At 34.7% G+C, this 26,830-nt stretch overlaps 1 protein-coding gene across 6 annotated transcripts in view; it reads right to left on the bottom strand.

Moving 5' to 3' along the window:
* WDFY3 (WD repeat and FYVE domain containing 3) overlaps nucleotides 1–26,830 on the bottom strand; it is a 280,545-nt gene that overhangs the window by 116,261 nt on the left and 137,454 nt on the right. For 5 of the 6 annotated variants that reach the window (XM_032862498.1, XM_032862480.1, XM_032862454.1 and 2 more), the window contains 8 exons: nucleotides 25,929–26,115; nucleotides 23,636–23,802; nucleotides 16,841–17,308; nucleotides 15,765–15,866; nucleotides 13,170–13,363; nucleotides 7,175–7,632; nucleotides 5,665–5,748; nucleotides 383–560 (listed from right to left, as the gene is read on the bottom strand). In XM_032862498.1, the coding sequence (XP_032718389.1) occupies nucleotides 383–560; nucleotides 5,665–5,748; nucleotides 7,175–7,632; nucleotides 13,170–13,363; nucleotides 15,765–15,866; nucleotides 16,841–17,308; nucleotides 23,636–23,802; nucleotides 25,929–26,115 (1,838 nt within the window). The remainder of the gene's footprint in view (nucleotides 1–382; nucleotides 561–5,664; nucleotides 5,749–7,174; nucleotides 7,633–13,169; nucleotides 13,364–15,764; nucleotides 15,867–16,840; nucleotides 17,309–23,635; nucleotides 23,803–25,928; nucleotides 26,116–26,830) is intronic. The other variant, XM_032862488.1, reaches the window with a different exon arrangement.

Genomic DNA, 26,830 nt, shown 5'->3' with positions numbered 1-26,830 from the left:
AGCACCAATTCACCCAAACTCTTGAGTGCTATAAGTCAGAACAGATAAATAGCCTTGAAATGGTATCTTCAGTCATTATTCTTTCTGCACTATTTATTAATAATTTCCACTGCCGAGCAGGACTTATGAGAATTACTTTAGCACCTGTCTTGGTTGCACTTGTGACAAATGAATTGTATTCTAAAAAATACATATCTATCTCACAAAGAAAATTAAGACCTAAATTTAAAAATCTCATTTTTTTCCTTTTCTACTGTAGTATGTGGTATGGAATGGTTCCCTATCAGTCTGCCTTTCTTGGCTCAATTTCCTTGATTATACAGTCATATTCATGTCCTTTCACTTATGAAAGATGGAGAGGAGCTAACATGTCCAAGCTTACTTCTGGCTGTGTTACCGATCCAACAGAGGCCAGCAGGTCCAGCATAGCAAGCATGGCTCCTGGATGGATGATGACGGCATCAGAACTCTGGAGAGACGTTGTGGCCACATGTAGTTTCAGGTCAGCAACATTTTTAGGAGGGTAAACAGGGGGAGTTGAAACAGAATGATATGCATGCCTACAGAAAAGAAAGAAGGTTAATTTAGCATCAAATTCCAATCAAATTCTCTGTTCAATTTTTTCATCTTTTGTTACCTTTATCCACTGACAAGCAAAACCTTTGTAATTCAATGCTGGGTTACAAAACACTTATAGGCTGGGATATAAAAGAGCAATATACTATCAATTCTTACTGAGTCAGGTATAAACAATTTAACTAATTCTTCTAGGCTCTGATATGTCTTTACCATTTGTTACCTGGATTGTTTCATTTAAGAAGTTGCTAAAAGAATAGATCCTAAAAGTACTCATCACAAGGAAAACATTTTTTTCTTGTATCTGTATGAGATTATGGATTTTTTTCCCAAAGATTTTATTTATTTGTCAGAGAGAGAGAGAGCGCACGCACAATCAGGGGAAGTGGGGGAGTGGCAGGCAGAGGGAGAAGCAGGCTCCTCATTGAGCAAGGAGCCTAAAGCAGAACTTGATCCCAGAATCCTGGGATCATGACCTGAGCTGAAGGCAGATGCTTAACTAACTGAACTACCCAGGTGCACCATGAAAAAAAAAATTTTTTTTGAGAGACAGCACACATGAAAGCAAATAAGGGGGGAGGGGCAGAGGGGGAGTGGGAGAGAGAGAGAGAGAGAGAGAGAGAATGAGTGACTCTCAAGCAGACTCTGTGCTGAGCCAGTATGCAGGCCTGATCCCACAATCCTGACATCATGACCTGAGCTGAAATCAAGAGAGACGATTAACTGACTGAGCCGCCCAGGCACCCTTAGATGCTGAATGCTAGCTAAACTTATTGTGGTAATCATTTTATAACATATGTAAGACAATCATTATGCTGTATAATTTAACTTTTACAATGCTGTATGCCAATTATATCTCAGTAAAACTAGAAGAAAAAAAATGACACCTGTACTAGAAGATGCAACAAACAGGTGAAAAATTACAGTGATCCAAAACTTTAGGTAAGGTAAAAGTTCTGATATAATGTGATAAGGATATAAATGAAATCAAATTCTCCCTAGTAAAATTTTTTTTCTTTTCTTTCTTTCTTTTTTTAGAGGGTAGAGGATGGAAGGACAGAGGGAAAGAGAGAATCTCAAGCAGGTTCCATGCCCAGTGCGGGACAGATGCAGGGCTCGATCCCACAACCCCAGGATCATGATCTGAGCCAAAATCAAGAGTGAGGCGTTTAACCAACTGAGCCATCCAGGCGCCCCTTGATAAGATTTTTTTTTTTTTTTTAATTACCTATGTGTTTGTAACCTTTCCTTATACCATGGGTAACATAATCAGGGACTAACAATATATAAGTGGCCTATTCTCTAACTGGGTCAATCAGTCAGGGTTGGTTAAGAATCTTGGCTACCTGACAAGAAGTAGTGTTAAGCATCAAGGAAGCTTTCCTTTAGCTTATTTGGAACTACAGTCACATTCTTTTGCATTACCCACTTACTGATGAAAATACTCATCACAATTTTTTAAAAACATAGAAGGCATATTTTACATAATAAGCTTCTATGAGGTAGAAAGCCTTGCTATATCCTGAACATAGCACATTTCTTCTCATCAATGATCTCCACTTTCTATTTCATACTACCCTTCTACAATTCATGAGTTTTGCACATTTTGTATCCTGGCACTAGAGAACAGATGCTCGTGGCTTCAGCCTATGGGAGCTCTTTGTTCCAATGAATTGGTTTCAGCATAATTTGTCTAATGCTGAGCTCTGTCTCTGAGAGCAGTGTGGTTTCAGCTCTCTGGCACAAGAGCAGCTTGGGAAACAGATGCTTTAAGTCAGTGATTCTGTAGCAAAGATTTGGCACGGCCATTTTTTTTTTTTTTTAAAGTACCATTCTCTTTTTAACAGAGATTCTAGGAAAGTATTCAGCCTTACTTATAAAAAAAGCACGTGGGCTCTTCCAGTTTATTTAAAGTTACCATGTCTTCCACCTACTCATTTTTTCAACTCTGGGTTTTGTTTTGTTTCATTATTTTTTCCTGCTGTTTTGTTCAGAAATATTTAATTTCTAAACTTACTAGGACAGATTTCTAAATGCTAATTATTATCAATAGGTATCTTCAACCTGTGCTGTTTTAATTCTATGAAATATTTTGACCCATCTAGAAAAAAAGATTATAGTGTAATAGGAATTTTCAACCATTAAGAAATTTCATAAAAACTGTTTTTCATTACACATAAAAAATAACTCAATTTGGAGAAAAACCCAATCCTACTTGTATATTTTAGTCATAGGCCTTCCAAAATTATTTGAGTTTCCAGATTTAATACGGACTGAACTTAAATTATGGATACACCCAGGAAGGAGCCTTTATGCCTTCGGAAACTAAACTCTTTACTAATTAATATATAGCTATTATAGTAGCAAATCTTTAAATCTTCCATAAGATAACAATACTGGTATAAAAATTACATTCATTCTTCTCAAATCAGAAAAATTTTGCAAGCACTGCTTATTTATTAACTAAAATTAGGTCTATTTTAATAGGCATTATATAATATTATTAATATTTACTAAGTCACTTAGGTATCACACAGGTATTATCATTTTTTAAATTTAGAGATTACAGTAAGCTTATTAAATGAATAATCCCAAGCAAGACCTAATCATTTACAAACATAGGATAAGACAACATTTCAAAATTTAACTTTGACTAAATTTTTAAAATTTATTTTATATCTATTTTTAAAACTTAGAGAAATTGTTACTTAATATTTCAACCTAAATTTTCATACACATTTAAGACATACCTACCTCTCTGGGGAATATATTCTTGAATATTTAAATTCTGAATACCCTTTGCCTTAATTTCCACCAAGTATGAACAGGCACTGGGTAACAGATATCATGTTTGAATAGTAATACTACTATCCATCTTTTCTTCCCCTCAGATATATTCTAGAGAGACTTGGTTTTTATTTTGTATTTTGTTTTCACTTCCGTAGCTCTGATTAAATACTGTTCAGCTATAATTCTGTTCCATTATTCTTTCTGAATACTGAATAATGATAAAAAGTATTAATGAGTTTTAGTTTTCCAAATATAAGGTTTCTTAGGTTTTTGTCCCCAATTCTTAAAATAGAAAAGAATCTCTAGGAATTTATTTGCCAGACAAGTATCACCAACTCAAAACTTGCTTGTGTCTGTATACTCCACAAGCCATGAAACTAATACAATGTTGGTTTCTCCTTTTGCCAACAAAAACACATTTTGCCACAAGAAAAAGACACTGGAATAATTTGCTGAGATGTCCTAGAGATATTCTAATTCCAGAAGTTACTGTATTTGCATTTGAAAATAAAAACATTGTTTTATTAGCTTATGATTCTTATCACTCAGCAAAATGTAAGTAACCTGACCAGAATGGCAACCTGAAAATGTCAGTGTTGACCTTATTATTACAAGCAGTATTGGGAACCTCCTTGGGGTAAAACCAACCTGAAGGCCTAACTGGAATTCCCATAGAAAAGATTCACTCAGCCAGGACTGCTGAGTCAGTGACCACTCCCCCTGAAGTAAAAAATATGGCATCATTCCATGTAGCTCTGATGCAAATGATGACAAAATGTTTTTGATCTAAGCCTTAAATAACTCTCTATGAGATGGAATAAAATTTCCCCTTTGTCAAATTATCAGTTAAATAGTTAGTTAGTTCTGATGGGTTTCCTTTCCATGTGTTCCCTTAATCTGTGAATTTCTACTGCAAGTATTTTATACTTTTTGGTTAATACTTTAAAATGGTTAAATGTTTTTAAACACAGCAATTTTTGTACCTTCATAATTTATGAACTCATAAAAGTGACTTTCAATAATTAGAACTATTAAGTAATTAAAATTATTTTTCTAATATCCAGTATATGGGATAGTGAACACATGTGAATTCTCAAACACAAAGAATACCTTTTACTGCATTTATTTTAGCAATAGAAAAATACATTACTGCAACTAAAAATGATTTTATAATTTCTTATATTAAAAACTGCTCTTAGAAAAACAAAAAAATAGTTTTAAAATACAAATATACTGAACAACACTAAATTCATGTAAGACTATTCCGAACTATTCCATGATTTATTGTCAGAAAATGAGCTCTAAGTCCTAGTGTAAAAATAAGAGAAAAAAGAAAATATAAAGTCCACCTATCTAATGAACATTACTACCATAATATATTGAAATACAGGATCTGTAACAAGTAGTTTCAATATAATAATTCCACTAATACTCAAATTACAAAATCTGAGTAGAAATAAAATTAATTAACAACAGTTGAACCTTAGGATTCATTTTTTAGAAAGCTGCAATGGAAGAATATATTAATATAAGACTGAAGGACTTGTACTTTGGTCATGACAAAAACTGGGAAAGGAACGGTATTGGTCCCAACTCTACAGGCTATGATCATTTTAAGCACAGGTTGCAAATGGAATCTTAAATGGATCTTAATTGTACTCTTGTCAATCACCTGCTGGTTCTTTATATTCATAAGCTTTATATACAAGGTACACTAGATGAGCTTTAAAAAGAGATGTACACAAAACCAATGAAAACAAGAGCTAGGATGGTTTTTTTAATTCATTTTTTTCAAAGGTTGGCCGTGACAAGTCTCCACAACAGCATCACATATCAACTGGTTGAAACTGATTGAGAAAATATGCAGCTCCTTTCCAGTGCTGTGATGTGCATTTTGGAGTAAAAGCAAAAACCGAAGAAGGATTCTTAGCATATTTAAAGTAAAAATAAATAAATAAATAAAGTACTCTACTTAAGAGGCACTAAGTCCTCAATTCTAAATTAACTTTAATAAGATATGCCTGCTCTAAAAGTAAAATGTGTATTTTACTCTAAATAATAGAATCAGATGACAATATTCTAAATGTCCCTCATATCCTCATAGCATTAACGCAGTTTATCCTCAAATATACTCAGAAGCTGACGATTCTAAAACCTAAAACCTAAAAAAAAAACCCAAATAGAAAGCCAAAAAAGTTTTATACAAAGCACATCACCACATTAACATATAATTAAGCACAGACAAAAAAAAAAAAAACCCACACAAGTAATGATTGACTTCTGTTATAAGATCAGTACCTTTTCCTGGACAAAGCTGGTGTACCCCAGGGAGAGGGGAGAGAAGACTCACTTGTCAGGCAAGGAGGGATCTGTTCTGCACGACTACAGACGACAAAACAGACAGGGCGGTTGAGAGAGGTTAGAAGAGAACACCAGGCTGGCAGCTGGTTAGTTTCACAAGAATTACCAGTAAAAGTGTAATAAGGAACATCCTCTGTACTCCGCAGGAACGAGAAACAAGACTACAACACATGCACTGAGGGAAACAGGAAAGCATGCTTAAGGCAGATGCTTATCTATTCACGTTAACACTTAACACATTTGTTAAACAGAGTGCCGTAAGCCCTGTTTTTGACAAAGAAAACTAAAAATGAGGTATACTAACTAGGATAAGTAGAAAAGGGAAAAGAGGTTGAATCTAAATATAAAAAGTTCAATTTCAAACATCTTGTTCCTTGAATACTACACCGTACTAGGTCTCTTTTAACAACATATATGCATTTTTATTTTCAAGATGTTAAAAATGGGAAAACAATTTTTCTTACATTACCTGTATTTTCTTATCTAAATGATTAGGTCTAAGAAATATTGTCAAGAAGCAAGAAACATTTCAGTCGATATTTCAAAGTAGATTACTTTACGGTAAAGGATATAAAACCCATTAGAAGCTCCATCTGAACAGAGTTACTTGCTTAACTTACAGGACAATAAAGAAACAATCCAGTTATTTTATGAGATAAAACTATGGCAGCTGTTAAAAGTGATAATGCCCAGGACAAATTAGCACCATGACCTATCTTACATTATTTTCAAAGTGAGAAAACACTTTAAGAACTGAAAACAAATGATTCTGGTAAAGTGACACTCCTATGATCCCCTTAGAACCCTGGAATTCCCTCCTGATAGATTTTATCACAATATATTGTCATTGTTTGTGTCTGTATTTAAGATAAGGGACGGCCATGTCTAAAGTCATCTTGTGCTTGACCCCTCAGGACTAGCACAATTAACACGGCATGCAGTAGGTGTTCGTTAAGGACTTAATAAAGGAATGAGTAAACAAATCTGAAAGACTCTCAAACTACCTCTTATGGAGCAATATTCTTTTTCAAGGATTACAAAAATGTTGCGAATGATTAGGAATGCTGAAAATATATCATCTGTCTGGAAATACATATAACCATAACCACATTCCCCTACTGGTAACTAATATCAGTAAGTCTTGATGTACCTAACATTGAGAATAGAGGAAAAAGAGAACAATAGCAAACACCATCATTAAAGTAAACTTTATACAAACTTCCATTAAGTGCCTCAAGAGTTAACTGACCCTAGATTTACAAGTAAAACACAAATATTCACGTTGAAAACCTTAACATCAGAGCAACAGTAAGATTCATAAATAAAGGGACAGATAAGCAAATAAGAGAAAAGATTCATTTTCATTTCCTTTCAGGTTAACTTATAATTCAATCCTTAATGCTGAAGTCATACACAGCACACCCTTTAATTCAGAGCAAAGCCATACCTGTCAAAAGAATCTGTGGCTACTTTGTAGAGATAAATAAAGAGTTTACTGCAGTGCTGTAAAGTGGGTGACACTGTGTCCACCGAGATTACATCTTCCTCCAAAAGTCTTTGAAATGGCTGTGTGTTTGAGGGGAAGACATTCATGGGGCTTATTTTTCGTAGGTCTGAGAAGCAGCCAAGAAATCGAACGGCATCTGCCAACTTCTCATACTGAATCTCTGTTTTGAAGAAATGAGAGTTGGCTGGCTCATAGCGCATTGCCGCAGTTAATGTGCAGAACACAGTGTGGAGAAGTTCAAACACTTGATTCTGGTTCACTTTCTCCCAGCCATTCTTGGGTGGTGAGCTCAAAGATCTTTCCATAGCAACAAGCAAGGATGTAATGTACACAAATCCTCCAACTTTCCTAAAAACTGTTCTTGAACGATGGCTTTCTCGAAGGACTGATAGGAGGGCCTACAGGAGACGAGAAAAAACAAAGGATTTCCCTTATAATTAAAATTAAAACAAAATACACGAATGTCAAGGGGGGAATATCATTTCTATGGATATCTGATAGGAATGTTTTTGTCATTTCCCCATTAAGCAGCCCTATGAAGCATATCAAATATCTTACTAATTAAAAAATGACATATTACACAAAAATAGACATACAGATCAATGGAACTGAATAGAGAGTCCAGAAATAAACCCATGATTATATGGTCAATTAATCTGTGACAAAGGAGACAGGAATATATGGACAGTCTTGGCAACAAATGGTGCTGGGAAAAACAGACAGCCACATGGGAAAGAATTTAACTGGACCACTTTCTTACATCATACACAAAAATAAACTCAAAATGGATTAAAGACCTAACTGTGAAACCATAAACTCCTAAAAAACAAGCAAACAAACAAAAAAATCCCACAGGCAGTAATTTTTTGACATCAGCTGTATAAACATTTTTCTAGATATGTCTCCTGAGGCCAGGGAAACAAAAGTAAAATTAAACTATGGGGCCTATACCAAAATAAAAAAGCTCTTGCACAGCAAAGGAACTCATCAACAAACGAAACAAAAAAACAACCTACTGAATGGGAAGGCTACATTTGCAAATGATTTATCTGATAAGGGGTTAATATCTAAAATACATAGAGAACTTATAAAACTCAACACCAAAAAAACCAAAATTTTTAAATGGGTAAAAGACATAAATAGACATTTTTCCAAAGAAGATACACAGATGGCCAAAAGACACATGAGAAGATGCTCAACATCACCCATCATCAGGGACATACAAACCCAAACAATAATGAAGTATCATCTCACATCTGTCAGAATGGCTAAAATAAAAAACACAAAGATTAACAACTGTGGCAAGGATGTGGAGAAAAGGAAACTCTCGTGCACTGTTGGTGGGGATGCAAATTGGTGTAGCCACTATGGAAAACTGTATGGAGGTTCTTCCAATAATTAAAAACAGAAATACCATATGATTCAATGATTCTACTACTGGGTACTTATGAAAAGAAAACAGAAGCACTAATTCAAAAAGATGTATGCACCCTTGTTTATTGCAGCATTATTTACAATAGTCAAGATATGGAAGCAACTTAAGTGTCCACTCATAGATGACTGGATAAATAAGACATGGTGTGTGTATATAATGGAATATCAATCATAACAAAGAGCTAGATTTTTCCATTTGCAACAACATGGATGGATCTAGAAAGTACAAGGACAAGTGAAATATGTTACAGAAAGACAAATACTGTAATTGATATGTGGAATTTAAGAAAGAAAACAAACAAGAAAAAAGAGACAAACAAAAAGGGACTCTTAGATAAACTGGTAGTAGACAAACCATAAGAGACTCTTAAGCTCACAAAACAAACTGAGGGTTGCCGGGGGGAGGGGGGTAGGAAGAGGGTGGTGGGGTTATGGACATTGGGGAGGGTATGTGCTATGGTGAGTGCTGTGAAGTGTGTAAACCTGGCAATTCACAGACCTGTACCCCTGGGGCTTATAATACATTATATGTTAATAAAGAAATTTTTAAATTTAAAAAAAAGAAAAAGAGAGAAGACAAAATATATAAATAAATAAACTGGTAGTTGTCAAGGAGAGCTGGGTGGGGGATGGGTGAAACAGGTACAGATTAAGAGTACACTTATGATGAACACTGAGCAATGTATGTAATTGTTGGATCATTATATTGTACATCTGAAACTAATTTAACACTGTATATTAATTATACATCAATTGAAAGATGTCATATTAAAGGCAGAAGATTGTGTTAGCAAACATTATCACATAATTCTTTCGGTAGACTAAGGCTAAATCCTGATGGAAAAGCTTTTCCTTTGACGGATAATGACATCAATGAATTTGGTGATTTTTACAAAGTAATTGTATTAAATAAGCCAAATACATATTCTAGTATAATTTTACACAATCATGAACACTTATAACTGTGTGTGTATACAAACTGATTTATTCTAGAAAAGATACGAAGTCAGGGTAGCGAAGATCTGAAGTATTTCAATTCATATGAAGTGACCATATCCTGATGCTCTGGAAAGAGGAGCAACTTCAGGGTACTTATTAGACATTCCTTCTTGCAAAATGAGTTAGAGTCTGATGACTGAAAGCATGCTCTTGCCCAGAAAAGCTGTAAGTACTATGAAATAAAACCTGAAGGAAACAAGTAAAACAATCTTGTAGAACTATTACTTACTTTCTGAACTGTCATGCTTTTACCTTAGTTGATAATTAAAATTCACATTATAAAATTAGCTGTATAAGGCACTTCTTCAAGTTGTGTACGTATTTAAACCTCTACTTAAACCTACACGTTATGCACCATTATTGTCCACACTTCATACATGGTGGTTAAATGTGGATCAATGTGGTTAATTAACTTGCCTAAGATTGTACGGCTTACACAATGGCAAGGGGAGGATATAAACCCAAACACAATGACGCCCCCACTCATGCATTTCACTATGACACTACTGGCCCAAGCGACAATCTGAAATCTTTTTGCTGACACAAGGGCTCCTTTTCTCTGTTTCAGCCACTGGAACACCATGGGTATTCTAATATTACTTAAGACACCATTTATAATGTTCCCAATCATTACATTTAAAAAGACCATTTTATTAAAATATCTCACATTTCTAATGGTATTTGAAGGGAAAGGCTAAACATTAATATATATAACTGTCCTTTTGAAATACACTGCTTCAGAAATTAAGATATGTACCAATGCCTTAATTATTTTAAAAGAAAGTATGCAATCTGTAGATATATACAAAAATCTAGAATACAATGCATTCCTTCCATTATTCTGCCAATAAATTTCCATTTTACCAGGATTTGACAGTACAGTTTCTCTATCTTGTCAAATTTAATTAACTATACTTATACTTGCAGTATCAACTTTTTTTTTTTTTTCCTTTTTAAACATTTTATCATCTAGCCTGGAAATTAAATGCAAGGACTTGAGTCAGAATGCTTGGGTTGAAATTCTGATCTCAATGTTACAAAATGTTTTACCATGGTCAGCTACCTAACCTCCCTGTATCTTGAGTTTTCGCTTGTATAAAATCGAGGCAATAATAACTTTCTTCACAGGAAGTACAAGTAAAGCTATTAGCAAAATGCCCGACATAAGCCCATGACCATCCTTATCTTCAAAAACACACAGGGGGAGCGCCTGGGTGGCTCAGTGGGTTAAGCCTCTGCCTTTGGCTCAGGTCATGATCCCAGGGTCCTGAGATCGAGCCCCACATCGGGCTCTCTGCTCAGCGGGGAGCCTGCTTTCTCCTCTCTCTCTCTCTGCCTGCCTCTGCCTGCTTGTGATCTCTGTCTGTCAAAAAAAAAATAAAAAAAAAAATAATAATAATACAAACACACAGGGGAGGGGCACATGGGTGGCTCAGTTGGTGAAGCAACTGCCTTCGGCTCAGGTCATGATCTTGGGAGTCCCGGGATCAAGTCAGGCATCCAGCTCCGTGCTCAGCGGGGATTTTGCTTCTCTCTCTGACTTCTCCCTTATCATGCTCCCTCTCTTAAGTTCTTTCTTTCTCTCTCTCTCAAACAAAGAAATAAAATCTTAAAAAACAAAAACAAAACCACACTGGGGAAAACAGGACAAGTATTATTTTATATAGGAGGAAGGGTGAGTTCAGAGTCAAAGTAATATGCAGAAAACCATAATGCAGGTTGGAATTAGTATAAGGGTTAGAAAAACAGTGCTTATCAAAGCTGAGTCTTAGCGTCTGTATTACATAGATCTGGGTAAGTTCCCCTCCTACTACCTTCCAACTGGAACTGTCCTGGCACTCTGATATCATCATAGCATCCGCTCAGTATCTGAAAACTTTCAATACTGTGAATAATTGAATATGCTGCTTCAATCAATAATTAATGATCAGTAGCAGATGCCAAAGTTACAATGCGATATTGATGGTAGGTGGTTAATTAGACAAAAATGTCAGATATATATATATGTATATATATATACATATATATATATATCTTTAATATTTTAATTTGTGAGAGAGACAGAGAACACAAGCAGGGGGAGTGGCAGGCAGAGGGAGAAGCAGGCTTTCTGTTGAGCAAGAAGTCCAGTGAGCGACTAGATCCCAGGACCCTGGGATCATGACCTGAGCTGAAGACAGACAACCCAATGAGCCACCCAGGCATCCCCAACAGCTATACATTAGCTGCATAATTTGCATAAACATAATGCATACAATTCAAATTTGTGCATCTGGAGAATTATAAAATATCGTATATGGAATTTTGGGTTTCGGAACAAATAATTATAAATTAAATTACACAGGTCTGTGGTTTTGACCCCAAGAAGCAGTTCTGAATGCAGCAAGAATGGAAACTGAAATCGAGGTCCCCAATCCTCCTCACTGCCTCCCCACCCTCCTTCATGTTCTCAAAGCAATGCAGTGCTGGAGCAAGCTCATACTGGCTCTTGAGAGCCAACTGTTGTATTTTTGGAATTTTATGTGCCTTATTAAAACACAGGTGTGATTAAAAATTGTTCTATAAATTTACAACTAAATAAGTTATTTTAGAAACACACATAGTAAATATTCAAAGCTTACCACTTCCTAGTTATTTTCTGAATTTTACTATTGCCTGTACTCTTAAGATACTACATAACGGGGTGCTATGTTCATCTCTTCCCAATTCATATTCAGTAACGCTTTGGCGGCTGAAATAGGTCACAGTGGCAGTATTTACACCCCAGAAATTAGTAAGTACAACACAGGGGACCCTCCCTCCTGCCCTCCTGCAGTCTCAGTCACTTACTAACATTTGCCAGAACAACACTGCCTTAGTATTATGGGTCAGCTCATTACCCTCTATTGGCTTTATCTATCAATGTTTTACAAATCCAATTAAAGGTACCAAGAAAGAAGGAAACTATATGCTAAAAAAGGTGGTCATCTTAACATCTTTGGAAGGTACTTGTTTTTTTTTCTGAACAATCCCTTTAAATTTACAAATATTCCCCAATATTGATATGCTTATAGATTTCTTTCTTGTCTGTGAGGTAAGTTGTGGGCAGACTGCGTTTTAAAATAAAATGAGTATTCAAATTGTTTTTATACTCAATCAAAACAGGATGAAATAAAACAATAGTGTAAAGAATAAAAACTTTTCATTGTTGAGAAAGTCACTGCACAAAGCAAAAGTTAATAAAAGAAAGCTATGATTCTAGAAGGCAGCTATATTTGCTGTGATGTCAGTGCCAGGACTGGTGTGAGAATGCAAGGGGAGGGTGTCAGAGGGGAAGGAGATGGTGACCTGAGGGCCTCGGAGCCCAGAAAAGACATGAGCTTTTCTCTTACTATTCAGATTTTGGTATCATTTTAGACTTAAAGAAAAACTGCAAGAATAGTTTATGATCATGTTAAGTCACTGAGAAATAACCACAGGTTTTAACGGTAAGAGAGCAATAACAAGACGCTTATTAAATTACCCTTAAAATATCAGTCTTCAACTGCAATTCTGTTGGTGGGGCTGAGTGCATTAAGCCCAGGAGAGTGCCCATGTCGTCTTCCCCATTTGGGGAGAGCACCAGCTGCTGGATGATCATCAGGGCGTGCTGCCGGCACTGTGGGTACTTCACTATATTATGCGCACATCTTGCTCCTCCAAATTCCCGGAAAATTCCTTGACAGAGAAAGAACAACAACGTGGGCTAACTTAAAAGCTTCTAAGACACGTGAGATGGATTAAAATTTGATCTTTTTGTAGGAAGAGTAACGCAAAAGACTGCAAATAAAACCCACCCAGCCATTTCACCTTTTAAATGACCACACACAACTACACAATGGGAGGTCAGCAAAGAAGTAAATTCTCCAAATCTAGAAGATTCAGAAATTTCACAAGTAGATACAGAAGGGACTCAATATTTGTATGTAAAGGCTTTAAGCTGAACAATACTGGAAATCAAATTATGTAAACAGTTTTCAGATGAACAATAGCCCAAATAAAGGAGATTTAAACTGAACAAGGCCCCCCAAGTATTTGCAAGAAAGGAATGGAATAAATGATTCTTTAAGGAGAAAAATTACAAGGAACCAAACTTTTTGGTGGAGTAGAGAACATGAACCAAAACCCCCCACAAATTCTATAATAAAAGGCATCAGTCACTGTACCAAAGACTTCTGTAGATTGGTTTATTTAATCTTCATCCCCTACGATATAGATGAGGAAATGAGATATACAGAATTTGGGTAACATGGCCAAGGTCACGCAGCTAGCAAATGACAGAGCAGGAGTGATACCTACATAGCTCAGTTTAAAGGTACTCTAACAGCTTAAAGCAACTTGTATATGCCGCTATTCTAGTAGTTTATATCAAGCAGTTTAGTATTATTTGTATGTTTGGTCCCCGATTAAACTTGGGATTTCCTTCTAGTCTGTATTTCAGTAAATGTCTCCTGAGTGAAAAGATGTTTGTGTACTTTGCTATAGTGGCCACTGTCCTATTTAATGACTTTCTATTTGCAAACTTTATAAGAACTGCAAGGCCCTAAAGTGAATGTAAGTCACGTGCTAAGATTTAGCACATGAGAGCCATGTGTACTTACTTCCAGGTGACCAGTGAGTGTCCATTACATAATCACCATGGCTAATATTTTCGGAACACTTACTATGAGCAAAGCACTAAGTGCCTCAGATCACATAGCTAAGTACTACCTTTCTTAACAAGGAAAGATAGTCATTAAGAAAAGAGCTTTGTGAAAATGTCTGGCACTCTGGGAGACAGGTTAAGTGACTTTTAGTCACATGGGTTAAGATCTCTACTCTCCTCCAACAGAATTGTTCAGTCCCTCCTGTGTAACACTAGGTCACGTCATCAAAAGATAATCTGCCAAATAAATCCTTGATAGTACATCCTTATCCTTTTATCTAAGACAAGACCCAAAGATAATTCTTGTCCTGAAGGAATTATAACCTGATAGAAAAAGATGTAAACATGTAATTATATATCATTACTTAAGTACAGTTTTGACTAATTCCAAGACAGAGTTGAATGAATTTAGTAGAGTATTTAAATAATAAGTGTGGTGAAGTTTAATGAGTATGATATTAACATTTCATCTATGGTATAATGCATAATCTCATTTCCACTAACTTATCTTTGTCTTTGTATCTTTGTGTCTTGAACACCCAGCATGGTGCCTGGGACACACAATATATTTTAAATATGTTGAATACTGAGTTCCTTTGCATTCAGGCAAATGGGCAATGGGTTTGTTCATTAGTTCATTTTCTTGTTCATTCATTCCTTCATCTATCTGTGGCGTCCCATAACACTTAAAATACAATTCATGTTCCTTGGCATGGCCTAAAAGGTTCTGTATGACTTGAGACCAGCCTACTCGTCTCAATTCACCTCCCCATTACTTATTCTTCTTAAACTGTACTGACATTGTTGCCTGAGAGGTTTAAGTGCTCTTTTTTAAGAGCAAGAGTGATATTTTACAAATACAAATGGACTGTTAATGACAGAAAAAGACTGAAGAAAAGTTGAGACCAAAGATAAAGATTTAAGGAATCCAGTTTACCTGGGAGAGGCAAATTTTACTACAGAATCATTTTTCAATACTTCTTTAAAGTTGTAACATTATAATACTCTAACATGAATTACTAAAAATTAAGAAAATCACTATAGGAAGCAGATATTTTGGAAAACATTTAAACAAAGTCATTTGACTAAAAGTCTGTGTTATGTAAATAAAAAAAAAACCCACTACTTTAACGAATACTTTAAAAAAGACTACTTTAAAAATAAGGTGTTGTTTTATTTTTTTAAAAGGCAATAAAATATAAGAACACATTGTGAAATAATAATGACAATGTTACATATTTTTCCAATAAACTTAAAAAGGTAAAGTATTGTATTTCTGGATATGATGGTACTATCACTGAGTCAACAGTTTTTCTTATTACGTGATAGGAATCTTTCAGAAGCAAGAGTCATTAGAGAAGACAAAACCAGACAGAATACTCCCCACTCCCCCGAGGCATGTACTAGGCATGTACTAGAAGCTTGTCTAGTCACCTGCATTTGTGTGGGATCCTTGAAGCAGCACTGTCAAGGTCTCCATAACCAACAAAGCCAGGTGTTTTTGGTCTTCAATTGAACTATTATTTCTTGAGTCCCCTAAGAAAAAGGACCAAAGGTACAAATCACAAAAGTTGTAAGCTTATTTTTTTCTCTTGATTTGGTTTTAATAATTTAATTATTTCTTTAATATTCACTTTTACCAAAATACAAATGATATAATACAATCTGTAAAAATGATACACTCCCAAAAGTAAGGTCGAAATCAGTGTTTAAAGATTTTATTTTGGTGTGGCTAGAAAGTTACAGTTGTCTCACAAACGGGAAGAAGGAAAATGCCAGCGCTGGGCGACGTATGGAACTGATGGATCACTATACAACTGAAACTAATATAACACTGTATGCTAACTGGAATTAAAACAGAACCTCAAAAAAAAAAAAAAAAAAAGGGAAAATGACAAACTTTAATGTATTCTTCTTACAAAGGTTTTCCTAATCCAGGCTAAGGTTAACAGGAGAAAGTTAGATTTTAAGGCACTATTTATGAATAGTGCTATCTATTCAAACTGTATTAATTCATTCACATATTTAATACTAAATGCCAGATACCTCTATGCCTTTATCAGATTAGAAAGGATAAAAATATCAAATTTAAGATACCTAAATGATAATATATGTGTACATATATAACATCACTAAAAAGATTTATTTTTTGCTCTCTATAATTAAAAACATTGTGAGACACCTAAACATCCCAATTGTTTCTAGGAGCTTTTTAAATTCCCTCTCAGAAGTAGAAAGTAGCACAAATGAGTCATGTGGACCATGAGTCAATTTTTACCTTAAATTATCTTCCACCACAATGACATATTTCTAGGGCCCTGCTCCTTCCCAATTCCCTAACAGAGGTTGAATGAACAAGTTAATTGTGGGAAATATTCACAAGGATATCACGGTAACGCCCATTTTTAAGTCATTCAAATCAACAGCCAAATGAAAGGCAAAAACATGAACAAAACACCCTGCCCAAACCCCTTTATCAAATAAAGGTGAAATTCTGAAAAATGCTTTACCTTGTTCATTTAGTGCCTGAGTTGGATCCTTCAAGAGGGCAGCATATTTGTGCAAAAGGTTTACCATGACCTCCAGAAGACCCACCTCCCTGAACACATCTTTAAATATGTAGTCATGTCGTGTAAACTTAAGAAGTGTCTTCATTGCAATAATGCTACAGTGGTAAGAAGAGCTAGATTTTAAGAGGATGCTAACACTAATGAGTTCTTTACAAGGGATGTAATTTAAGCTAAAAACGACAAACTCCAGCATCTCAAAGTATTTGCTTTGTACTTCTGGGAGTTTAGAAATCTTTTCTGCAAATTGTGACAGTGTGTGCTGTGACTCGAGGATGAAGTAATTGGCATTGTCAGCCATGTAAATATTTGTGATGGCATCAAGGATGATCTGGGCAAGGAAGTTGGTTTTTGCTTTTAAAAATGCATTCTGAAGCACTGCAAAGGCTTGGATGTTTCTCACACTGTGACCTGAAATGGAAAACAAGAAAACAGAAGTAGGTGTTACATGATATTTTAATCATGGCAAGCTAGTCTATTTAAACAGATCATGAATTGTTAACGTTTATCAACTGTTTACTAAGAACACATTCTGTTTTCACAAAAAGTCCTGTTTTTCTCCATCCAACTTCAGTCATTTAATTTAAAACAATACTGTTAAAACTTATAATGCATCATTATGAATACTCCAATTTAAGAATAGTATATACTGAAACACTAGACCGTTTTACAGAAAATAAAGCATATTATGTAAGTCCAGCCTTCTGAGTTTGGAAATATGCAGGGATTTCTTTCTTTCTTCCTTTTTTTTTTTTTAATCTGTAAGATGTACCTTGACTGTAAGAACAGTTCCCTCTCATGAAAAGACTTTTAGCCTGAAGCAGTAAAAGGCCAGGGAACAGCAAGAATGCAAGCAGGAAAATAGGAGGCTGAAAATTCTCTAAGTTCCAGTGTCTCTTTATCATTACTACACTAGAACTTTCACAAATTTTAATTTGAAAATTCATTTTGTTTTCAGGCTAAGAGTGCAATTTCTTCACATATGTTTGTTAAAGCCACTTATAGCTAACTACTAGCTGTATTTTTTAACATCTGATTTTTAAACATACCGAGAAAAAATATCTGTATACCTGGCTCTTGTGAGGCAAATTAGTAAAAATAATTATAAAGAAATTAACATATAAAGTATTTGAAGCAACTGAAAACAAGTGATTGGCCCTAAGAACTGTCCCCAGGTTCATAACTACTAGGAGTACAGGACATTTGCCAGAGTGACCAAAACATTAATCTAGTGCCAAGAAATTAGCATAGTACCTTACAGCATAAGCCAGATATCAGAAAAAAGATAAACACAGAACTAGGAAAAATAAAAAATGAGTTAGAAAGACTGCCCAGAAATCCTGGCTTGGACATTCTTTAAAAAAATAAAAAGATTTTTAAAAAATCATTGATCTGTAAATGATTTCAATTTTGTTTATCTATAACATATAAATTTCTTCTATGTGTAGGAAATACCAAAGATATATTTTTACTTCCAGCTCCAGATTAATAGTATGCTTGCTCTTTGAGGACATCTTTCCTCTTTATTACCTGCAGGTAATAAATCAAAAACCAAGCTCAGATGGACTGGTGTACATACAAATTGTTAAAGTCTGACTACAAGTGACCAACAATGACAAATAAGGTTAAAGGATAACTATAACCTATATTTTGCATCTTTCAACTAAGTGACAATGTATCAGTTTTCACTATAAAGAAAGGAGTCAAAACGAGCTGAGTTTAGAGTAACATGGGAAAATTTGGAATTTTTCAAGTTTTATCTTCATTATTTGAAGTGATGTTACTGGCAAAAGATAGGGAATCTTAATAAGCAATCCCAAGAACAAACTGTCCACCATAAAAAGGTGAACCAAATACAATGTGTACACATACACAAAATTAAAAGTCAAATATAGGGGCACATGGTGGCTCAGTTGGTTAACCGTCCAACTTTTGATTTTGGCTCAGGTCATGATCTCAGGGTCCTGGGATTGAGCCCTATGTTGGGCTCCACATTCAGGAGTCTGCTTGAGATGTTATCCCCCTCTCCCTACCCCCGCTCGTGTTCTCTTTCTAAAATAACTGAATAAATCTTAAGAAAAAAAGAAAAAGAAAAAGCTTTCTGCTGGTGAGGATACAAAGTTTTATTAAAGTTCTTACTATAAAGTACAGGAATATTAGTCATTCTCAAGCATTAACATACACAGATAAGTTTATCACCTTCATTAATAACTCAGTTTACGCTTTCCTTTAAATTTTATGTATTTATACTGTTCTATTTGATTTAAAAATCAGCACTAAAAATAAGGTTGGTAAACTATATGTATAAAGCAATATAAGGTAGGTACATTCATGTTTCCTCTTTTAAATGTGATAATCAATGAATATGTAAAAAATTCCTTAGTAACAGGAATTTCCTTTTCAGATGATAAAAGGGAAACCAGTGAAACCAAAGCAAATATTCCCCCAAAGTACCCTGAAGAAATAACTGACAAAAAGATAAACAGTGTCAACGTATCAGAATATAGCCAGCCCCAGCCCCTAAACAGTCCAAACTGAAGAGTTACAATCTGCAGACTATCATTGCTTCATTCTATCAGTGCTACACACAACACTGTCACACTTGGCTTTCCTCATCTCTATTCCTTCACAAGAATTCATCAACTCTTATCCAAAACTAGATTAAAAAGAAATGTAACAACAGCAAAGGAAAAAAAAAACCCACTAAAACCAAAAATCAAACTTCACAAATTCACAGATAAAAATGGTCAGTATTTTTAAAAAACCAAATGCATTTCTAGAAACTAGCAACAAGAAATCTGAAATGAAATTAAAACAGTTCTGTTCATAACAGTATCAAGAAGAATATTTAAGGATAAACTTAACAGAAGATTTGAAAGTCCTGTACTATGTAAACTATAAAACTATGCTTAGAGAAAATAAGATCCAAATAAATGGAAAGATATATATATCTTACATGGATTGGAAGATTCAATATTGTTAAAATGTTAATTCTCCCCCAAGTTGATTTACATTTGCTCTCCCAATCAACTCCCAGTCTCAGGCTTTTATTTTCATTTTTTCAAAAGTTGACATGATTATTAAATTTATGTGGAGTTCAAAGGATACAGAATGGCCAAAGTAATTTTGAAAAGGAAGAATAAAATTGGACAACTTACATGACTCTATTTTAAGACTTACTTTAAAGATACAGTTAAAAAAAAAAGATACAGTAATCAAAACCTTATGGTATTGGCTTAAGGATGGACATATTGATCAATGGAGCAGACCTGAAAATGAATTGCAGATGTATGGTTATACATGGTCTTTTCAATAAAAGGTCTTGGATAGCCATACTGAAAGGAAAAAATATTCTTTCCTACCATATGCAAAAATTAACTTAAAATGTACCACAGAACCTAATAGAAATATCAAAATATGAAACTCCTAGAAGAAAACACAAATCTTAGTTAATTTGGTTAAGTGAGATTTTTTCAATATGAGTTAATATCTGCAAAGTATTTTTAAAAATGGTAAGTTGGACTTCATCAAAATTAAGTTTCCATTCTTCTAAAGATGCTACTAAGAATAAAAGGCAAGTTAAGATCAGGAGAACATACTTAAAAAAGTATGTATTTTATAAAAGATTTATCCAGAATATTTAAAGAACTCTTAAAATCCCAATGAAAAGAACAATCCTATCGAACACTGGGCACAGAGATCTGAACCGAAGTTGAGAGATGGCAAATAAACACATTAAAAGATGTTTGAAATCCTTTAAAAAAATGCAAATTAAAAACACAACTAGATACTACTACACACTCACTAGAATGTCTAAAACAAGTGTTGCTGAGGATGTAAAGCAAACTTTCTCACACTGCTGCTGACATGAGGGCAAATGGGATAGCTACTTTATAAAACAGTCTGACAGTTTCTCATAAAGTTAAAGATACATATGACCTAGCAATTCTATCGCTTGGAATATACCCCAAAGAAATGAAACTATACATCCCCACAAAGACTTGTTTCATATAAATATTCATATAAACGTTAGTCATGACAGTTAAATTAATGCCATCCATTGATGAACAGGTAAACAAAGTGCAAGAAATCCACATGATGAAATACTTTCCAAAAAAGGAACAAACTTCAGATACATGCAATCACATGGACGAATCACAAAAGTGAAAGAAGCCAGATACAAAAAAACTACATATGGTATGATTCCAGTTTATGAAATTCTAGAAAGGGCGAAACCACAGGGTGAAACCAAAGCAGATCAATGGCTGCCAGGGCAAGTGGGAGGGAAGCAGGGACTGACCGCAAGGGAATCAAGTAAATCTTTAGAAGGATGGGAATATTCCATATCATGATTACAGTGGTGATTACACAAGCATATATATTTATGAAAACTCATCAAATTCGACACTTAAAATGGACAGATTTGAATATATGCAAATGATGCCTCAATACTGCTGATGGAAAAAAAAAATCCCATATTCTCTTTACGTGAAACAGAGCTATCTCCTTTAGTCTGCACAATAACCTTAACAAAGCAGGCCATGGGAAATAGGTATTTTTTTGACTTACAAACTAAACTCAAAATGATCTAGCTTGAAACATTCATTTTATAGAATACCGCATCAATTTTTCTGAAGAAGACAGTGATATTTAGAAAGGTTCAATGACTCAGAGTCACCCAGATTCTGACTCTTAGGGCACTGTCCTTTCTAGTTAACCTCGCTTTCGTAGACATCATGTCACTGGGTTCTCCCAGTAACCCCTGAAGGTGTTAGGTTATATATTTATTATCCCTGTTACAGATGAGACAATATGAGAAAGACATATGAGGAAGGTCAATTTTGCTACATTAATTCTCTCATTACAAAATGATGCTATTGTAATTAGTTATTATGCCAGTATCATGATTGGATTAATTAACCAAATAAAATAAAGTTTAAAAGAAGAAGTATGCTGTGACTTATGTATGCTGTGCTATTCTTTTTACATTATTTTTATTAACATATAATGTATTATTTGCCCCAGGGGTACAGGTCTGTGAATCATCAGGCTTACACATTTCATAGGACTCACCATAGCACATACACTCCCCAGTGTCCATAACCCAACCACCCTATCCCTACCCCCCAACCCCTCAGCAACCCTGTTTCCTGAGATCAAGAATCTCTTATGGTTTTTCTCCCTCCCGATCCCATCTTGTTTCATTTTTTTCCTTCCCAAGCACCCAAACTCCCTGCCCTGGCTCTCAAATTCCTCCTATCAGAGAGATGATATGATAATTGTCTTTCTCTGATTGAGAGAGCGAGCACCAGCAGGGGGAGTGGGATAGGGAGAAGCAGGCTCCCTGTTAAGCAGGGAGCCTGATGGCGGGACTCAAGCCCAGGACCCTGGGATCATGACCTGAGCTGAAGGCAGACGCTTAAACGACTGAGCCACCCAGGTACCCCTGCTGTGAGCTATTTTTAAATTAACTCAAAGAAACAGTTAATTGTGGAATACTCAAGCTACAGTCTATATATTAGGAGTTTTTTGAGTCTCTTATTTTTTCCTTGATATTTAGTAAAGTGAAACCTTGAACTGCTCAGTAAGATATGCCTGGATTCCTCCTTACTGCACAGAGACTCACTTAAAAAACTGAACATTGAGGGTACAATTTACTACAGGAAATCTGACAACTCCAATCAAAGTCATGAGTTTTCAATATAATTTTCCCCAATAAATTAAATTTAGGGCTTTCTAGTAAATCCATTTATTCTCACTGAAGAAATAAATTTATAACTTCTGACTTCTATGTCATAAAGTACAAAGATAACATACTCTGAAATTTAAATAAACAGACATGTTGACATTTTCTGCCTAGTTAAATTTTACATGCAAATATCGTAACTGTATCGAATATTTAGTAAGTGACAATCATAGTCAAGAAACCATGAGAGGCCTGCAGGCTCAGATTCTTTTAGAAAGGTTATTAGGAAGTTAAAAAAATTAAACTGTAAAACTAGCTTGCACTCTCATGTAACTAAATGTTATTAACTAAAAAAGGTCTCTTAATAAAATATCACTAGATGAGGAGTCAAAGTTGGGAAATCCTAACTGTACAAAATTTACTCCCTGATCTAAAATAAGTAATATAATGTCTTTGTAGGGCGCCTGGTGGCTCAGTTGGTAAAGCATCCAATTTCGGCTCAGGTCACAATCTCGGGGTTGTGAGATCCAACCTCTCAGCAGACTCCATGCTGAGTATGGAGCCTGCTTAAGATTCTCTCTCTCCCTCACCAAAAAAAAAAAAGTCTTTGTACCTGTATTTGTTTCGTTTTAAAATACAAGCATTTGTGACTCAGGCTTCCTATTTACATCTTATATAGAGATAAGCTAAGTGACCAGAGTGTGAATCAAGTTCCAACCACATAAACTGGAAATGTATTAGCCTGCCAACATACAAAAAGGGTCATGTTTAAATTATTAGGCTGTTTGAATGTTAAGATGAAATAATAAAATGTAAATTTCATTGGCTGATGTTATATATTATCATATATATTTCATCATATATATCATTTTCAAGCATGTGACCTGGTAAGGCTGTCACCCAAGAACTTGCACCATAAATAAAGCATAAACTCTAATGAAAAATAGCCTATTACACCTTTATACATGTAACAAAGGGCAATCCAAGTCAAACTGATTTATTGTCTCTACTTCTTTGAGTGGCTCAGAATAAGAAGAAAACAAATGACTCACCTTTGCCTGCAGGCTGAGGTACTGCAAAACCAGGCAATAAAAAGGGTGCCCCTGTGGTAATACCAGCTGGTTTTAGTTCATTGACACCATACGTTGTTAGGGAAGTTATCAGATTAACCAGATCTTTCAAGGCATCTTTGGATTCTGCTTCTTTCGCTTGTTCCAATCTAGGAAAAGTACCGTTTGGTAAATATTTTTTCCCTTTTGTTGTATGCTCAAATTTAATACAGAGAAATTTTCAGTTTGCATATGCAGTAAGTAAAGGTATAAAGTACTCCAAGAAGTTTCTTTGTACAATTTTTTCTTATATAAAGACATACTTTAAAAAATCTACAAATTTCATTATAAGACACCATAATGAAAAAAAATTGTAATAGGCTAAGACCTTATATATAACAGCTGATTTTACATTTAACAGTGTTATTTTAATTGTTTAATTTATTTACAACAGCTTTATATATATATATTATATATATATATATAACTGTTTATAAGCAGTTATTTTAGATTGATCACTAATCTTTGGTATAAAGCACAAAATAAAAGAATTACATTAAATACCTCTTAAGACCCTTAAAAAATCTAAGATTATAAAGTTTCACTGTTTACAAGCTAAAATCTTATTAAACATTTCCTTCCGAAGACATTTTCTGTTAACAATTTTTAAAAATGAGTTTCTTCGAAAGAGTTCTAAGTCTTTATCTGTATCTCATTAATTAGTTCAGGTACTCTCATTAGAATACATTTAAATAAAGTTCTGAAGAGTAATTTTTTAGAACCATATTTCTTTAAAAGAACATTTGGAGTCATTATGGAATTGTATTTTGACTGTGGCTTTATCGAGAACACAAAATAAGGTGCAAAACTATCTCTTTAAAAGAGTAAGATTTATTGGGGCTTCCTCCCTAACAGAACTAATTAAAATAAAGCTAAAGAATACACTTAAGTAGAAAAAAGTATGTTTAGCCTCACAACTCAGACACCTGTTAATATTCTGATATGGTTTGGGGCACCTGGGTGGCTCAGTGGGTTAAGCCTCTGCCTTCGGCTCAGGTCATGATTCCAGAGTCCTGGGATGGAGGCCCACATTTGGGCTCTCTGCTCAGCAGGGAGCCTGCTTTCCCCTCTCTCTCTGCCTACTTGTGATCTCTGTCAAATAAATAAATAAAACCTTAAAAAGATATATTCTGATATGGTTTATAAACTTGCCTTATTTTTAATTGTAAAAAATTTGGTCTTAATAATAGTTATTTTTACACCATATACAAAATTTTATAACCTGTTTTTTCCATTTACCAGTGTTGACACAAATGCTTCTCCTTTTTAATATAAAATCCCTATAGATACTCTTTTAATGGTCATGGAGAGCCAACCACAGATTTGAGGAAAGGGAGGTAGGATAGTCAGTGGGAATCAGAATACAGGAGCATTAATTTTGTCTACATTTAGGATTATATTTCTAGGATTAATAACCACAGGTGAGAGTATCAACATTTTTGAGGCTCTTGACTGTAAGTGATCAATCTGCAGGCTCAAAGGATTATACCAATTAACACCCCCCACCCAGTAACATGAAATGCTCATCTCATCACCTTCTATATCCTCCTCTATAAATTAAGATATATATATATGCCAAACTGTATTCTGGGGAGTTGCTTAGTAGTAATCGCAAGTAGGTTAAACTGGTATTAGAAATAAGGAGTTTACAAAATAGTGCTGGTTTAGAACAGATCAAATGATTTAAAAGTAAGTAATGGGCCAGGAACAACTAGTGAGACATGAGTATTTTCTTCTTAATAAATTTGCAACCAGCCATTTTCCCAGGATATGCATGAAACATTTGGGATGGAAAAGGGGGCTTGTGAAACATTTTGTTTTATATATACATTGAAAGGTCTCATTCAATCTACATAATTATTCTTGTTATTAACTATATTAATAAACCACTGGTACAGTAAGAAATCCCAAAAATATAATTAAGCATGAAGAATTTACACTTTAGAAAGATGTCAGTTAGCTCATTGAAGCTCTTCTCCCTCAGCTACTGAAGAACAGATTTACTTCCACACCTAACCATGGATTCCACCAAGTTTGTAGCCTGCATTTGCAAGCTTAAACTCACTTTTTATACTCCGCTGACAGACAGGAATAAAAATAAGTGATTAAAGCCAAGGGGATAAAGTTGAATAAGTGATTAATCCCTTTGTTTTCATAGCCCCAAACCATGCTGTTTCCATTGACAAAAAAGACTGAATACACATTTAAAATATGTTCTTAAATTGTGGGGTCTTACCTAAGCAAGAGATCACAAAGGAAATTATATCCTTGCCATATCCGAAAATCATCCAAAAGGGTTTGGGAAACATCACTCGAATCTTTGAGGAAACAAGAAAGCCCAGCAAACATTTCAACAATTTCTAGGGGAGACAGGTCATCCGATTGCTGCATATTCTGAACACATGTAGATAAACATTCTTTTTCTGCAAAAATTAAGAAAAAATACATATTATTTATATCAATTGCTTAAGAAAATTTTTATTCTTAAATAAAAAATTTTATTCTCAATGAAATACTGAATTTTAATGTATCTATAAAATACTATAAGATAAATGTTACACATTCTAAAAGTAAACATAAGACTCAAATTCACTGGAAAAGGTCTGCCTCTAAGTAGTAAACAAAGGGTAATACAGGAAATGTTGAAAAATAGTTGACATTACTATAGTTTTTACATCACACTTAGACGTTTTTCATTAAACAAAATGATTGCTTGTTGCCAAACAGTATTTTTGATCTTTTATGTTAGAATAGTGAAAGGATGGGGGGGGGGGCAAAAACCTATCTTCTAAGTTTAAAAAGAAAAATCCAATCATTAGTTTAAAAGCTCAAATCGGAGTGAATATGGACCAATGAGATACAGAAATACTTCAGGAAATAAAATTTTTTCAATTATGTTTACACTGTATGTTACTCATTTAAAGCACAGTGATACCTTCTCACTGACTCTGGGGATTAAAAGCTTTCTAAAAAGATGATCTCCCAGCCACCTGCAGGCACATCTGCAGGCCTAGTCCAGTCTCCCCATCAGAGAGATGCTGAGCCTGGACCCCCAAGCAGGCTGTCACACACTCCTCACCTCCAGACGCTTTCCCAGCACAGGCAGTGTTCTGAGCCTTATGGAGAGGTGCTGGGTGG

This window comes from Lontra canadensis, unplaced genomic scaffold (genome assembly GCF_010015895.1).
Source record: "Lontra canadensis isolate GAN:19392208 unplaced genomic scaffold, GSC_riverotter_1.0 scaffold1, whole genome shotgun sequence".
NCBI classification, from domain to species: Eukaryota; Metazoa; Chordata; class Mammalia; order Carnivora; family Mustelidae; genus Lontra; species Lontra canadensis.
The sequence above is the reverse complement of the archived record's forward strand: the minus strand, read 5'-3'. Positions and strand labels throughout refer to the sequence as shown.